The sequence below is a fragment of the Benincasa hispida genome, chromosome 5, assembly GCF_027475165.1.
Source record: "Benincasa hispida cultivar pf3 chromosome 5, pf3_genome.v1.1, whole genome shotgun sequence".
NCBI lineage: Eukaryota > Viridiplantae > Streptophyta > Magnoliopsida > Cucurbitales > Cucurbitaceae > Benincasa > Benincasa hispida.
The window spans coordinates 38,301,706-38,319,805 of NC_143482.1; the positions used below are offsets into that span (position 1 = coordinate 38,301,706).

The following is an 18,100-nucleotide window of genomic DNA, read 5'->3' on the forward strand; positions in this document are numbered from 1 at the left end:
TGACGAAAAGGAAGTTAGGACGTCCGACCACTCTTGTAGGTTAACGATCCCTAAGAGATATGCCTAGTAGGAGTTAGGTTGCTGATGATGAACCTGAAGTTGGGGCATCCGACTATTCTTGCAAGTACACGACTTCTGGCTCTATACCAATTGAAGGACTATGAAATGCGAAGGGGAAGCGGGATCGGTCCCAATTTTAGTTTTTCACAAAACGTAAAATACAAAAAATATAAAATATGCATTTAAGACAAATTTAAGCATACTTAGAGAATTAGTAAAGAGAAGAATTAGGGTTTCAAAATTTATTAACCTCTTGAAGACAAATCTTCTTCACGAGTTCCTCTCGAGATGATCAACAAATCTCCTTGAATCACGATCTCAACAAACAGCAGCAATATCAAAATAAATCATTAGGCACCACCACAAGAAAGTCCTCTATATTTTTTTTAGAGTTTGAGAATAACAGAAGTGTGTGAGCTTTTTAAATTAATTTTGGGAGCAGGAGGAAAAGGAGAAATTGAGAGGAAAAGTTTTTATTTGATTCTTGGGGAAGAGGAGAAATCGATTGCAGACCCAAGCCTTTTGTGAGACCTTGTGTGTACTTTCAACAAAGAGAAGATGAATCTACTTCAACCACCATTCCTAAGTATAATTAAAGAGAGAAAAAAGGGGAGGAAAGTTATTTTAATAACTCTCTTCCTTTAATTTAAATTCAATTAAAAAATAAAAAATAAATTAAAACTAATTTAAATTTATTTAATATATAATTATATAGTACCCCCTTACTATATAATACATATTATATTATATAGAATATAACATATAACCTATAGTTTATATTATATCAAATATAAGATAACTTATAATTTATAATTCTCTCATTAATATATAGTATTTAATGTGAATCAAATTCATATTAATTTAATTATATGAACCCAATGCATATAATTAATATTTGAATCATATTCAAATGTTTATTTCCTCTCAAATAAATTTTTATATTATAATGTATCAAATAAACAATATTATTTAATTTTTAGTTTGACTGATAAATCTTTGTACACAAATTTCACTTTTTAACTATTTGTATAGATAAAATTTAAATACCAGTTAATATTATATATTTTGAACGATACAATTTTGTCTTTCTTTTTAATTTTAATTCATTGTATTTTTGTTTTAGACTTTATAAAATTGTTAAGAAAAATATAGAATTCAAAAAATAAAATATGAAACTGTTAGATTAGATTGTTTCACATTCAAAGTGTGAATGCGAGTGCCGGAGGTGGTTGTTGGTAACGGCCTCTTTATGTTACATACTATTCCTCTTATTCTTCTACTTATTTTGTAGGGTGCACATGATTGTGCATACACTTTATTTGACTTTTAAATATTTAAAATTGAATTAGTCGAAATAAAGAATACTTTGGGAATATCTAAATTTAGTCTATAAAAAATAATTAAAAAGTGAAATTTGTCGACAAAATTTTATCAATCAAAATAAATAATATAGTATTTAAATTTAACCATAAAAAATAACTAAAAAGTAATGATTGGAAACAAAATCCTAAAAATAAGAATATGTACAACATTGACAAGAATATGAGATTAAACATCAGACTTCAAAGTGTAGGGAGTAGTTCATGATTGGAGATACCCTCAATTTTTTTCAAACTAAAATTAAAAATGTTTTTGCTTGAATAGCAAATAATCATCAAATCTCTACTCCACATTGTTAAACTACCTAGAAAAAAATCTTCTCTTAAATATAATAAAATAAGCGTTTGTATTTTTAAATATAGTATAAAGTGTAATAAATTTTTGACATAATTTAAAATTCAAAAGAAGCTAGTATGAAATAAAATTGAAATTTGTACCTAAATAAGACTCCAACTTTTAGATTTAAATATTTAATAGCTCTCCCTAAATTTTAGGAAAAAAACTTGGAATAATTAGTCAAATTAAAAGTTAAAAAAAACTGAAAAGAAGTTGGAAAAGCTATTATACAATTGCAAAATTTAATAATGAAAAAGAAACATTAATTAGAATTAATGACAATCAGAAACCATAGAAACACATAAAAATGGGAAATAAACTATTTATTTATTATTTTTTTATTGGAAACAATATAAGTGTCCGAAAATTGAGAATTTTAAATTCGTAAAAAGGAAAAAGAAAAGGAAATCCGGGGATTTGAAAATTCCTTCACTAAAAAGTAAAAAGATGAGCAAATCCGAATTTGAAACTGAAAGCCTTTTGTTTTCCCAAAAGCATTTGGAAGAAACTAAACCTATAAATAGAGAACATCTCACCATATTATCACTCACTCAAATTTCCAAAGTTGAAAAATAATGGCTGCTTCAACGAAATCTCTTTGGATCTCTATTTTTCTTTTTCTTTTCCTATCTTCTTCTTTCAATGCTCATCTACTAAAAGTCTGTATGTTCGACGCTATCTATCAACTCGGTGATTCTATTTCAGACACTGGAAATCTCATTCGAGAAAATCTCAACACTCCTTTTTCTCACCTTCCTTACGGCGAATCGTTCTTTAACAATCCCACTGGTCGATGCTCCAACGGTCTACTTATGATCGATTACTTTGGTACCTATTATTTTTAACCTTTTATATTATGTTTTTTGTTTATTAATTCATTGTATTGCTCCACAATAATTCATGACTAATAACATGTAACAGTGATTTCAATTTGTAGCTTTAGATGCAGGGCTTCCTTTGGTGAGTCCTTATTTGAACAAAGATGCTTTGACAAATCATGGAGTCAACTTTGCAGTTGCTGGTTCTACGGCTTTGTCTTCTGAACTTCTTTTCCAAAAGAAAATATCTTCTCCAGTTACTAACTCTTCTCTCAGCCATCAACTTGATTGGATGTTCTCTCATTTCAATTCCATTTGTTACAATCAAAGAGGTAACTAATTAACCTCTTTGATTAATATAATGTGGATAAATACATTTTGATTAATATATAAATATTTTGAGATATATTTTCTTTTAAGTTTTTTTCCCTTTAATTTTACATTTTGTTTAATGTTGGATAGTTTCACAAATATCTACATGTTGTGTGTAGATTGCAACGAGAAATTGTACAATGCTTTATTCTTGGTGGGTGAGATTGGCGGCAATGACTATAACTATGCACTCTTCCAAGGCAAAACTATTCAAGAGGTAAAAGATATGGTGCCCGATGTTGTCCAATCCATAAAGTCTGCTGTTGAGGTAATTTGTTGCTAAGATATTCTTTTTCTCATGTTTTTGTTTTTGGGTTCCTCGTCATATGAATATGGGAGAAGTTTTTTATTACTTAATTTTTTTTTTGTGATGTTTGTAGAGAGTAATAAGCTATGGTGCTACTCGAGTTGTTGTTCCTGGAAACTTTCCAATTGGATGTTTCCCCATCTATCTCACTGGATTCCAAACCAATGATACAAGTGCGTATGATGAACTCCACTGTTTAAAGGATTTGAATGGTTTTGCCAGCTATCACAATGATCAAGTCAAAGAAGCGATTGAAGTATTGAAGAAAGAGAATCCACATACCGTTATCGTTTATGGTGATTACTATAATGCATTCCTTTGGATTCTTCGTCATGCTTTTGTACTAGGTATGTTTTTCACATCACACAAAATCTTGATATAGTTAGATGTTGATTGAAACGTTTCTCAAATTTGTATGTTTTGAATTCTCTAAACCCTATTTTCTATGAGCAGGATTTGATGAAGGTTCTTTGCAAAAATCATGTTGTGGGGTTGGAGGAAATTACAACTTTAACCTTATGAAAATGTGTGGGCTTCCTGGAGTTGAAGTTTGTCAAAATCCTAATGAGCATATTAGTTGGGATGGAGTCCACTTGACACAGAAGGCTTATAAGTTCATGGCACATTGGCTCATCCATGCTATTTTTCCTGAATTGCATTGCCTTATTTAATTTGTACTTTAGAGGATATATATTTTTTTTGCTTTTTTTAATAATTTTTTTTTTTAGTTCAACGAATGTGAGGTAGAATTCTAACCATCGACGTGTAAGATGGTAATTGAAGTCTTATTTGTTTATATTCATATGGAAAGTTTCTTAGTACTTTTAACTTCTTGGTGTACAATGTATGTTTTCTTCTTCTTTTTAATTTTTTTTTTTGTTTAATAGGTTGTTGACCTATTTTAAATTGGGACAGAATTTGTTTACAAAAGTGTTTTGTTAATTTCCAGACTTACTTTTTTCTTTTTATAAAAAAACTTGGTCATTTGCGTCAAACCAAAAGATGAGATCTTCCATCTATCTCGAACCCAAAGTTCGATCATGTAGCGATTTAAAGCTTTGTAAGGTAGTCTTGGTGCGTGTTGATTTTTGGCCTTGATGATTAATTAAGTTGTGTAAGTACGAGTGACTGAATTAACAAATTAAAACAAAATGAAAATAAGACAAATTGATTACATGTGTATCCTCAGTTGCCTAATTCACAAACTTGCCACATTTTCGATTGCGTTTCTTTGAATAGGTCAACACATCCCACTTCTCGGCCTTGTTTTTCCTACAGCTCAGATTGAATTTGCAGGAACGACTTCGACAACCTACGTGATTGAATGGTAATTTCTCCTTATTCTTCCTATTCGTCTCTAAAATTTTCTACATTCAAACAAAAAAACAAAAAAACATTCCATAATAGTAAATGAAGATCATGATAGTATGTAACTAGACATCCCTACTAATATAACCTAAAATTCTTCACTCTTAAGATGGTCACATAAAAAATACCAATCTTTGAGTCTATTCTTAAGCCGACTAAGTGGGTTTGCACTTGCCGGCTTACGGTTGCTACAACTCTTGTAATACCTGTGTAATTCTTTTTTGAATTCTTTGAATGAGTTTTGCATTTGATGTTGGATAAAGTTACTAAGAGTTTGATTTGAGAAATCAAGCATGAAATTGTTCGGAATGTCCTAAAACTCGCAGTTCGTAATCATGGAAACATATTCTATTTATCAATAAAAGTATTATTGAATGATTTATTCAATAAAAGTGTTATTGAAATTGAAATTGCATTATGTTATAAAATCTAATAAACGAATCTATGGCTATAGTATGAATACTCTAACTTTATGTCGAGACATAAAAGAGGATGAAGTTATAGTAAATAGCCAAAAAGGTCTATAAGTATATGGATGAGATTGTGTACCTCGTCCTAGGGACACTATGGATGTGACATACTTTGTATACTGTTACAACAATATGATCCAAGAATCGATGTGGAGACATGTGAGTGGGGGCATCATATACAAAAGAGTTTTGAATAAGACCGAACCATGAAATAGTCACTAACGACCGTTTACTATTAAAATTTCTTATTTCAATTCGATGACCTAGGATAACTCGAGCTTAATCCTGAGCTAATTAAGAACTTCTGTTCATTTGTGATTATCCTTTGATCTGCATAGGTGAGAATAGTTCAACAACACTGCTCAACAAGCCTCCCTTTTTGGGATAAGACCGGATAGCTGGGCACATAGTCTTACAAGATGGAATTCGCTCCTGCCCGTTTTAGGGTTAGCAGATAGGTTATTCCCTTAAGTATTGATTTCTGGTCTTAAACAAAGAACGTCTGCCCTTTCATGGCCGAGAGGGACATGGTTTATTAGTTGGACTATAAACCAATTGTTCAATAGAGGATTAGTGAGAGCTTAAGGAGCAAGATGTATTTATAGGGGTAAAACGATAATTTTGACCTAGTTGTAAATACGAACGACCTGTGAAGAATCGACTTATTGATAATGATTAAATCAAGTAGACAAAAATATATCTTGAATGAGGAAAGTGCAACTATCGAGCTATAGTGGTATGTCTCGGTAGTTAACGAATATTAATTAATTCGATTTAAAAAGTTTACCAATTAATCTTAAATCGTCAGAACTCATGATCCGTAGGTCCATAAAGTCTCCCTAGTAGCTCATAAAAGATTAAACCTTGGATTAGAATATTGAGCGAATTTGAAGTGTTTAAATTTGAAATGTTCAAATTTTAATTTTTAGGATTTGGATAATTATATTGAATATAATTAACATTTAAATTTATCAGAATTAAACGTAAATTGGAGAGTTTAAAATATTTAAATATTGATTTAAATATTGTTTACATGAACAAGGATTCATGTTTAAATTAGGTGTTTTATTAATTTAATATTTGATATTAAATTATTAATTATTTTATTAATTAAATTTGTTTAATTAATTAAAATTAAATCAAATTTTCATTTTCAAATTCAATTTATAGAAATTGAATTAAGATTTAATTTATTCTTAAATTAAATTAAATTAAATTAATTAAAAAAATTGAAATGTATTTAGTGGATTTATCCCAATTTTGGTTTTTTAGAGGATTTTTCCACAAATCAACACCTTGCATACTCACTTAGTGCTAATTGAAGTGTCAATTAGCTGAAAGTCTAAGTGCTTGCATGCTTGAACTTGTTAAATACTTCAATTTTAGAAACTGGAGAGACGTATGATGAATTATTGGAAAATTATGAGAATTTTTTAAATTCTCTCAAACCCTCTCCAATCCCTATCCAATTCCTCATAATTTTGAGTTTCTACCACTCAATCCAAGGCTGAGGATAGTAGAGAAGATCCTCTTAGTGGTCTACTAGTGATTTGGAGATCCAATTTCATGTAGAGAGCAAGGATAAGGAGGGAATCTACAAAGGTCTATATTCTAGAAACCCTTGTTTCAGAAAAACTGTTTTTTAGCATACTTTGAACTCAAATTAAATGCAATTAGAGTGCTTAATAATTATGTTAGCTTCTACATTTTGCATATTTACTCTATCAATTGAGATCAACGCATGATTTAAGCACTCTATTATCGTTAATTTGAGTTTGGTGGGTGAATTTCTAGCAATGCATGTTTAGTGATTGATATGGTTTTTAATTCAACATTGACATTACAATTCTCTTTGATTCAGTTGTTAAATTTGTAATTGACTCTTGGTTGATGAATCTTAATGTATGATTAAGGGTCTGTAATTTTATTAGAGTCAATAGAGTTGAAAATAGATTGTAATTGAAGATTCAAGCAAACAAGGTCAGTAGCAGAAATTGGAAAAACAACACCTGCCACTAGAAGAAATTCGGGCTAAACCGACATTAAAGGGCTTTAATGTCGATTAACAACCGACATTAAAGATAGTTTTATTAAAACCCTTTAATTTTAGTTGTCTTTAATGTCGGTTTCAAACCGACATTAAAGGGCTTTAATAACAATGTCTTTATTGTCGGTTGCAACTGAAGCTCAAGAATCAAATGAAGTCCTTTAAACCGATATTGAAGCCCAAAATCTGTCCGTTTTATCAATTATTGTCTATTTTTTTTTTTAAATTCCATTACCGAATCTAGTTTTTCAGTCAAAAAGTATAACATGACACATCATCATCAAACGTTATGGCTATGACATATTATTTATGTATGGATTGTAAATCTATTATATTTAATCCGCAAATTCTGCTATAAAATTATAATTTAAAAGGCCGCACAATCATTCAGGCTTTGAAAACACAAATTAGAAGTAATACAAACATTATGATTTTACAAACATTATGAGTTTACTGTCCCTCTCCACTTGGTAAGTATGGATCCTTTCATAATTCTTCTTGAACAGACCCCCCAGCTTCGGCAGTGTCTGATTATAGGCATCTTTGTCTGACCACTGTTATTCAAAGAATCACAAACAAAAAAGGTTTAAGATAAAGGATTGAAAGTGAAAATGTGATCAGAATTCGTATTCAACTAACCGTGTTTATTGGAAATGTGCATAAATGGTACATTCAAGGCAAAATTCTTGTAGTGAATGTGTTGGATCTAGAGTTCGCCAAGAAAAAGCATAAAGAGGTTGCGATACCAAATCTTTACTCATTTGTTGCACCTGTAAAACAAGAAAACTCAATAGTTGAATAAATGAGAGAACCTTCTTTTTCAAGATCTTGAAGAAGAGAAGCTTGGTTATCTAGATATGAGAAACAAAGATGAAGGAAAATTTTCGGTAGCATAACGATGCTACCACAACAAAACCAAAAATTTACTTTGAACCTGTTTAAAGAAATACACACCCAAAAATATTTCACAACCACTTGTTCTCAATAGAACTATCAGAATTCCCAAAAAATGAATATTCAAGAACACATATATCAATAAGAAAATTAGCTCACAATGTACTTGAAATCTCAAAAGTTGTCACAAAAACTACCATAGTGCATCAATAACCCACAAACTACCATAGTGCAACCTACAAACTCAGGCACCTTGAATTAAATCTAAACTACAAATAAATAGTACCCATGAGTCATAAACGAGTGTTACATTCTAATCCAATATGGTCCAAAGGGAAATAGGCACACTATAACTTCTCAAACATGAATTTCCATATCATTAGAGTCACTTAAAACACTTAGAAACTGTGCTTAAAATTGCAAGCATTCAAAAATGTACTTACTAGGAACAATTTTTACGTGAATCCCTTGTTGTTTCAAGAAATCCATCTCCTCCCCACCCCTTCCAAACACCTAAAAAACACACAAACAAAAACACAAATGTGAGGCAACTTCAATCAGTATGAACTAAAGCTAAACTTGTAGGAGTATAATTAAGGAAGCAAGAGTTTTCTTGAAACAGGCACAATTCTCATAAATCCTTATAATGCCAAAGCATTCTCCCTCTCAACAAACAAGCAAACTGGCCATGTGAATGACGATAGAAACTGGCACCCCTGATTGTAGCAGCCAAATCAAGACCATCCTCCTGCCATGCATTCACTAGCAGAATTATGTTATGTTATGTTATTTATTAATTTCAGTGAACTCCCGCCATTTCACTTACTATTAGAAAAACAAAGGTGATAACGAACTTAATGAAATGGAACCAGCTGCGTTTGGAAGAAGAAGAAAAAAAGAACACGCTTTTCTTTTATCTATTTCCTCCGCCTACATGAAACAGATACAGTTTATTTTCCCCTCCACTGTTCTTATATGCAATCACCTTTGTTCGGCATGGATGCGTGCTCTTAAACATGACTACAAGATGTATAATGACCATCTTTCCACTACAGATTGTTCAGAGGCTAAGGATGATGCTTGATTATACTAATACTAGTGTCGACCATATCTGAAGAAACACATTATGAATAATTTGTAAGATACAAAAGAGTCCTTAAACCATATGAATTCCAAAGTTCAAACATTAAATGAACTTCAAAAGAATAATAAATAGAAAAATTACCTTCTCAAGTATCTCCTCAATTGTTTCATCGCTCAGCTTCTCATTCCTACCTTTCTTAAGGATGTTATCACAAAAGGTAGCAGAACTTCACATAATTCAACAAATGTATCATATACAACAAAACCATTAATCAAATCGAATTTCAAAGGCCATAAACACATAAAAAGGCCCAAATCTAGGAGCAGAGAGACATATTGGAGTGAAACCGCAACTGGCTTTCATTGAGACATTTACACAAACAGTTGAGAGGCGTAAACATAAGAACAAAAATTGCTGTGAGTTTGAGAGAGGAAAGAGAAAAAGAGCACATTGATGGTGATAGCGATGGAAAAAGAAGGGAAGAAGAGCATACTAAACATCAAGGTGACGGCAGTGCGTTGGACAAAGACCTGCGGATGACTAACGAAGATGGCGACGGAAACCCAGATAGAAGCGCAAATGAAAAGAGGCTGATGGCTAGGCAAACGCACCTGATTCGGCGGCGGAACGAACGATGACGACAATAGAACGACAACAGAACAAACGATGATCGACGACGGCGACAGATCTAGCGAACGACGATGGCAGATCTAGAGACACGCGAACAACGACGAAACGAACAGTAGATTCGGCAGAGATAGGCGAACGATGACGAAATGAGTAGCAGATCTGACAAAACGACTAGCAAATCCACATTGGAAGAGAGGAGTTTGGAAGAGAGGAGTGAGAAACGAAATGAGCAGCAGACAAGAGTTTGAAAGAGAAGAGTGATGAAGAATAGGGTCTGAAGAGAGAAGTGTGAGAATGAGAGAAAAAAGAAAATAAAGGGAGAGTGAAGAGGGAAATGAAAAAAATGGGAGGAAAATAGAAAGTTAGAGGAAAAAGTGAAGCGGGTCTTTAATGTCGGTTTAAAACTGACATTAAAGGTACCCCTTACAATGTCAGTTTTAAACCAACATTAAAGATCCGTTTTTTTTTTTAAAAAAAAATTTGCAATATACATCTGATTTCACTCTTTTCAATCGACATTAAAGCCCAAAATTCTCGTAGTGTGCCTTCGCAGCGTCGTGACGCTGTTCTTAGAGCATCATGACGTTGTTCATCCTAAAGCTCGAGACGTTGCAACGTTGGGATGGAGCATTTCAACGATGCTCATCTCAGCTCAAAAACACGCATGCACGATGACCGATTTGCGGGAGATGGCCAGGTCGATCGGTTTTGGCTTCTTTGGATCGGTTCAGCCATTTTTGAAGCCTTGGAGGTTTGGTTCGGGTGGTTCGAGTCTGGTTCGGGTTGGTTCAACCGGTCCAGAGGCTTCTCAAGCTATTTTTGGTTTTTCTTTTTGTAATAAAATAGTTTTTTTAATTGCTGAGGATGCCAAAGTTGGTCCATATTAGTATTGTTTAAATATTTTATGCATATGATGTATGTTATATTTAAATTCAGCATGTATGTGCATATTGTATGCCATGTAGATTTAAAATCCCACCATAGGAAAGCATATTTCTTGCATTGATATATTTTATAAATTGGTTATAATATATATAGTATGCATGAGTAGGGTTTCATAAGATTAATATGATTGTTATAATTGTTATATTAATATGCTTAAGCATATATTATAGTGTCTATGGTTTTATAAGAGTTATAAAATGAATTAGAAATTTAAAATCTATAACAAAGATAGGATACGTGTTCACTTAGTTTTAATAACAACATGTTTTAATAGTTAAAATAGCTTGTTATCTTATAAAACACGGTTACAAACTCAACCGGTCTATAATTCTGTCTAAGGCTAGAGGTACTTAAATTGACGGCCAACATAACACCTCCTACCTGGGGATTTTAGTCAAATTGCTGAGCATTGTTAATCGATTTTATAAGCATGCGTGAGCGGTGTGAGGTAATAAAATGGTTTTATCCTTTAGACATCGTAGGTTAAATCAAAATATAAACATTATACTTGGATAAACCACATAGACTTAGGGTGTTTATTAGCCGAAATATGCCCAAGTAAAAATATATACCCAAACATTTAGAACACTTTAATAGGGGATTAATAACATATACGATATATTATTCTTAACTCTCACGTCCCTAAAAGTTCACACTATGAGATTCATGCTCGCCTCGTGTCACCCTGGGAGTGACCTCCATTGGAAAGTGTTTGTATGGGTCAATAGCAAGGTGAATAGGATAAGTAGTTCATAGTAAGTGGGTGAAGGAAATGTGTCAACATATCCTACGGTCTCTTCCATTAGTTTGAACCGTGAGATTCCTATATTGCGCCTGCTTGATGGAATAAATATAACGACCCAAATTTCTAGTATATTTCTAGGACGCTACTCTATGCATGCATATGCTTGGCAATACATTTCTCGAATGATATTTAAGTAAAAGAGATAAAAATTTTATTTCGTTAAATAAAGCTCAAATAAGTAAGGAAGAGAATTCTAAAAAAAAAAAACCAAAAAACAAAACAATTTACTGTTCGGGGTACCCTTGACCCAACTTTAAAATAAATAACATTTAAATGAATCAATAAATGAAATCAAGGAATATTCATATGTTTTTTTTTTAAACTCCTAACTCCTAACCCAGACACTAGTTCATGAAACCTAAATACGAAAGCAATGACTCGTCCAGATGGCCAGGTCGGATCTCTCTTGTCGCCGGTCTATCTCTACTTTTACCTGAAAAACATGAAAGGAAAAGGGTGAGTATATAAGTATACTCAGTAAGGGACCCACTACTGGGTCCACTCAGTGATCTATTAGCCTTCTCATCGGGACACAAGTGCACAATGGCATCGTAGGCATAGGCATAAGCATAAGGGGCGAACCCGAAGGCATGCTTTCATAAGTAGTGACCCTGGAGGGCCCAATCATAAACATAAGTGGTGATCCCAAGGGACATTGTACATAAGCATAAGGTGTGGGCCTGAATGCTCACAACGTGCGATGTGCGTATCCCAATGGGAGTGCTAACAGTCACTGCAATCTTATAAAGATATAAGCATACCACCAAGGTCATAAATCATGCTAAGATCAACATAACAGTTCACAATTTATCCATCCATCAAAATCCGCTAGAACATATAATAGCAACATTCCATGACATAAGCGTAAGCTTCCAAAATTTTCAACTAACCAACAGGCATATCAAGATATCTCATACAAACATAGGAAACAGTTGTAACACATGCTTGGGTGCGAGGTCGACCGATAGTAAATTGATAATGGGTAGAAATGCACGTTATCATAGTACTAAGTTCTTAAACAATGCTGACTCACATTGATAAAAACATGTTAAATTGCATCCAAAAAGTATTAGATTCATAATATTGCGGTCGCATGTGTTCATCGCATAGGAACGGCTGATTTTTGTGTTTTTATGCATAATATGCGTTGATGCAAGGTAGAAATTATGATCATAGGAAATCATTGGCCGAGCGCAACATTACTGCAAGGCTTTGCGGTGATTGTTTTCGCAAACATCTGCTCAAGAAGGATTACCGCAACCTGGTCAGCACAACATGGTGGGCACATCTGTGTGAAAGGCTAATTAATCGTGATGGGACAGAAAGCTGATAACAGTTGAATCCGAATTAAGTTGACAGCCGCTAATGATAACAAGTACATTCAGCCTTTCGGTGACAAATATTCGACGCATCAGTCAGGGAATTAAAGCCGTCCCATTTATGCAATCTTAAAAGAGAAGCCACTGTTCACCCTGGATGTTCTATAAATACCAAAGGCATCCTTGGGTTCAGTTGTTGTTCACTGTTCCACCAGTTCACGAGTTCATCATCTTACGAGTTTATTCTGGTTCTTAGATTTTCTTTTACTTCAAGGCAGACGCGAGAGAGGAGGTTGTGCTGACAGATCGTTCCGGTAAGTTTGGGAGAGCGTCAGAAACTTCAAGGATAGAGAGAGGGCCGACGCCTGTGGAAGTAGAAACATCTTTGGAACCGAATAGAGATTTACAGTGTAAAAGCCTCGATCAACAAGGACTTGCTACCAGGCTCTCCACCTTTAACTTCCATTGTTATTCTGTTCACTTTCTGTTATTTACGCATGAGTAGCTAAATTAGTTGAATGGGTTAGAAGCATTTAGCTAGCACAACTAGATAATCTTCATTCTATGCGATTATCTTGTATTATGTATGCTTCATTCGTCCATTAGAGATATCGGGAAGGTAGTCTAAGGACAGGACCTAGGTTTGATAAAGTTAGGTTAGAATCTAGGCTCAGGAGAGCCAGATTAGAATGCATAATCAAGAGATAGGAGCTTAGGAATAAGTACTATTCACTATTAACGCATCGCATGCATCCTAGAGATAGGATGTGATTGTATGCGGTCACCTTGCCTTTATGCATTTTGCATCATCACATAGGAAAAAAGTAGAGACTTAGGAATAAGCTCTATGGACACTTTTGCATTCAACACATGTGTCCTAGAATTAGGAGCATCGCATTTGCATTGGAAAATGACTTGCTGTGCATGGTTGTAGCATGACCGCATAATCTGACGCATTTCCAAGTAACACTAGCTAAAGACCTTCTCAACCTATTCATCCGCATACTCAGTGTATCTATCATACAACTGACTTTTCTCAAATCTGTTGTATTTGTTTATTTTTCATTAACGCAATCAACAACAGACCAACAATTAATTGAGTTACCGGTTACCGCAAGGTTTTCATAAAAATTACCATCGCAATCTGTTTTCCCAAGTCCCTGAGTTCGATCCTGGACTTACTAGGAAACTCAGTGAGGTTTACATGGATTCCGCTGAGGAAACTTGAGTGCTCAATGCAATCTCATCATCGCATATCATCCATAATCCACATCACAAAATCAAGCATCATAAATCACTTACCTCAGCGTAAGCAATTTAATTTCTCCTTTTAGTTTTGAGAGACCCTAAATCAACCACTATCACCTGAACCAAAAACATCAATTGAACCCATTAGGCTTAAATCCATACTTAAAATTATCTTAAATCTACTAAAGTCACCTACCCCAAAATGTAACGCGACCCTTAAAAACCACGAAATGCCAAAATATACCTATCCTTAAGTGATATTAAATTCCAGGAATTAAAGACCCCAATTCCAATAACCAACACTGTTACCAAGGGGCTTCCAAGGATTACTAGTCACCAAAACTCCTCTGAAGCAAACTCCAAGCACTAGACAGAAAGCCCACAATCTCCACAGCTCGAGTCTAACAAACACAACACCAAGAATCAGGCTGAGAATTTAATGGGCAACAACTAAACAACGACGAACAGACCCAAAATGTTCCAAATCTTACCACAAACAACAGAATCTGACGGAAACTAACCACGATCCGGCAACAGACAGGGCTGTCTGCGCCAGATCGGTGAATGGGTGCTTGAGCTAGGCTAGCAGCGTGTGAGAACGCAGAGGCAAAAGACTAAGCCGCTGTGATGGGCGAACTTGGCAGGGATGCATGGCACTAGGTAGGGGCTGGACAAGCGAGTGGCTTCGGATGGCGACGCTAGGCATTGGGTGTCGAGTAGCTTCGGGTTAGCACCGGTAAGCTGATGCAGCAGTGCGGCTAGGCGTGGCATGAACGGAAAAGAAGAAGTCGAAGGAAAGAAAGGAAAAAAAAATAGAGGGGGGTGTGTTCAGGCGGTGCTTCATGAGGAAGAAGAAGGGGGTTTTCTTTCTTCCTTTTTTTTGCACACTTAATGAGGTAGCCCTACCTATAAATAAACCCCTCTTAAAACCTTAACTCCTCCCTTTTCCTTAAAGAAATATACATATAACCACTTTATTATATATATATATATATATGTATGTATGTATATATTTTTTTTTTTCTAAACCCCTTACAAGGTAAAATCCAAAAATAACTCAAACCCTCAAATCTTATTTTAACAAATCTTCTCCAACAATGACCAATTAAAAAGATAAACTAAAAAATAAAATTGAACTAAAAGATTCATTTAGTTACTTAATCTTTGGCCTTGAATTAAAAGAAAAACCTAATAATATCACGAACTAATTTAAATTTACCTAGATTTCGGAATGTGACAATAAACATACATAAAGCGGAAGCAAACAAAATCATTAAGCACTCTAATTAAACTTAATTTGAGTTACAAGCATGCTTAAAATTTTTTTTTCACAAACAAGGGTTTCAGTTCATTACCTTTGAAGAATTCCACCTTAATCCTTCTGCTCTTCCACAAATTTGACCTTCAAATTTATAGTAGACCACTAAGAGAATCTTCTCTACTATTCTCAGCCTTGGATTTGAGTTGTGGAACTCTTGATTGAGAGGGAATTGGAAGTAGTTTTTTAGAGGGTTTGAGAGCTCAAAGAAATTTTTTAAGAAATTTCCAAAATTTTAGAATTTCATCCATTTCAATTTCAGAAATTTAAGCATTTATTTAACATAAACATGCAAGCACTAACTCTTTCAGGCATTTGACACTTCAAATGACATTAGAGTAAGTGAGCTACATGTTGATTTAGGAAAAAATCCACTAAAAAGTCTAAAACATGGATAAATCCACAAAGCCCACTTTCATACATAATTTAATTTAATTGTAACTTAATTAAATTAAACAAAAAAAATCGGTTTTTAAAATTAAAATTTGAAATCGATTTAATTTAGATAATTAGTTAAAAAAATTTAATTAATTAATCAATTGATTAATAATTTAATATCAAATATTAAATTAATAAAATACCTAGTTGAAACATGAATCCCTATTCATGTAATCAATATTTAAATCAATATTTAAATATGTTAAACTCTCCATTATGTTTAATTTTAAACAAAACTAAATGTTTAATTATATAAAATATAAATGTGCAAACCCTAAATTGAAATTGAATACTTCAATATAACTTTAAATTGAAATTTGAACAATTCAAATTGAAACTCTAAACTGAATTTGAACATTTCAAATTCACTTAATATTCTAATCCAAGGTTTAATCTTTTACAAGCTAGTAGAGGGACCTTATGGATCTACAGATCATGAGATCCAATAATTTGAGATTAATTGATTAAACTCTTTAAACCTAATTAATAAATATTCGTTAACTACCGAGACACGCCACTATAGCTCAGTAGTTGCACTCTCCTCACTGTAGATATATTTTTGTCTACCTAATTTAACCATCATGAGTAAGTCGACCTTTCATAGGTTGTTCGTATAACGACTGGGTCTAAAGCTTTTTTACCCCGAAAATTACATCTTGCTTCTTAAGTCCCATTGATCCTCCAATGAACAAGTGGTTTGTGATCCAATCACTAAACCAAGTCCCTTTCAAGCCAATGAGAGGGTGGGGCCCCTTGTTCAAGACTTGAAATCAGTAGTTAAGAGAACAACCATTCTACTATCCTTAAATTGGGTAGGAGTGAATTCCATCTTGCACCCTATGTCCTCAGCTATCTACCCGGTCTTACCCCTGAAATAGGAGGTTTATTGAGTCGGCGTTGTTGAGCTAACCCTCACATATGCAAATCCAAGGATAATCCCGAATAAACAAGAGTTCATAGTTAGCTCAAGATATAGGTCGAGTTACCTAGGTAATCAATTTGAAACAGTCAATCTTAAATAGTAAACAACATTATAAAGTAAAAGTGACTTATTTCTTGGTCCTCGTCTTATACAAACTCATTGCACAGGACGACTCCACTCGCATATCTCTACATAAACGATTTAAGATTACATTGTTTGTACTATATATAAAATTCACCACGTCCGATAGTCTTATCAGAACAAGGTACCTAACCTTATTCATATACTATAGACCGTTTTGGCTATTTACTCGAACTTGATCCATCCTTATATCTCCACATAAAGTTCAAGTATTAATGTAATAACCATGGATCTTCTATTTTATTGGATTTATTTAAACAAATACAATTGACCTATTCATCAACAGTTTTATTGAATAAATGACAATAACATCTTTATTGATAATAGAAAATGTTTAACATTATAAACTGCAAGTTTTAGGACATACAACCCAACAAACTCCCACTTGGACTAAAACTCCAGTGGATTTACATATATAGATATATATAATGTTGAGTACTGAGAGAATACAATAAAGTAAGGCATCTATATATCGTTAACATTCTTCCACTTGCCCTATATTTATGAAACTCATAGTCTCAGTTCTACGAGATGACCTTCAAACACATTAGCCAAGAGGACCTTCGTAAATTGATTAGCATGATTATCTTCAGAGGCTATTTTCGTGACTATCACGTCTCCTCTATGTACTATCTCCATGATGAGATGGTATTTTCGTTCAACGTACTTTCCTCATTTGTGGCTTCTAGGTTCCTTTGAGTTAGCAATTGCTCTACTGTTATCACAATACAGGGTGATCGACAGGTGCATATTTGAAATAAAATCCAAATCAGACAGAAACTTTATGAGTGATACTGTTTCTTTGGCTGCTTCACAAGCAGCTACATACTCCGCTTCGATGGTGGAGTCAGTAATACAACTTTGCTTTATGTTTTTCTAAACTATAGCTCCTTCATTCAAAGTCAACACTGACCCTACTATTGATTTCCTTGAAACGATATCGGTCTGGAAGCCAAAATCAGTGTATCCAGTAAGGATCAAATCCTTTACAAAATATATAAGCATATAGTCCCTCGTTCATTGAAGATACTTGAGGATATTTTTAACGGAAGTCCAGTGATCATATCCAAGATTGGACTAATATCTGCTAACAATTCCAACTGAATAGCATATGTCAGGACGTGTACACAACATAGCTTACATCAAGCTCTCGATCGTTGATGCATAAGGAATTCTTTTCATTTCCTTAACTTCTTGA

At 33.6% G+C, this 18,100-nt stretch overlaps 1 protein-coding gene and 2 long non-coding RNA genes across 5 annotated transcripts; 1 reads left to right on the forward strand and 2 right to left on the reverse strand.

Moving 5' to 3' along the window:
• The first annotated feature begins 2,351 nt into the window (after positions 1-2,351).
• LOC120077106 (GDSL esterase/lipase At5g03980-like) lies at positions 2,352-4,167 on the forward strand. The gene is made up of 5 exons (XM_090314232.1): positions 2,352-2,604; positions 2,714-2,926; positions 3,086-3,234; positions 3,347-3,620; positions 3,727-4,167. The coding sequence occupies exons 1-5, from the start codon at positions 2,352-2,354 to the stop codon at positions 3,942-3,944; spliced, it is 1,107 nt and encodes a 368-aa protein (XP_090170358.1). The 3' UTR covers positions 3,945-4,167.
• Positions 4,168-7,432: 3,265 nt separating this feature from the next.
• Positions 7,433-10,427, reverse strand: LOC150036115 (uncharacterized). Of its 3 annotated transcripts, none has more exons than XR_016529626.1 (4): positions 9,278-10,427; positions 8,496-9,163; positions 7,798-7,928; positions 7,433-7,712 (listed from the first exon to the last, which is right to left on the reverse strand). It is a non-coding gene; the product is annotated as an uncharacterized LOC150036115 (long non-coding RNA). The 3 variants fall into 3 exon arrangements; XR_016529627.1 differs by having other exon boundaries at positions 8,496-8,800; positions 8,879-10,427; XR_016529625.1 differs by having other exon boundaries at positions 8,496-10,427.
• Positions 10,428-12,247: 1,820 nt separating this feature from the next.
• Positions 12,248-14,979, reverse strand: LOC150036116 (uncharacterized). Its single transcript, XR_016529628.1, has 3 exons — positions 14,575-14,979; positions 14,280-14,484; positions 12,248-14,200 (listed from the first exon to the last, which is right to left on the reverse strand). It is a non-coding gene; the product is annotated as an uncharacterized LOC150036116 (long non-coding RNA).
• Positions 14,980-18,100: the final 3,121 nt, after the last annotated feature.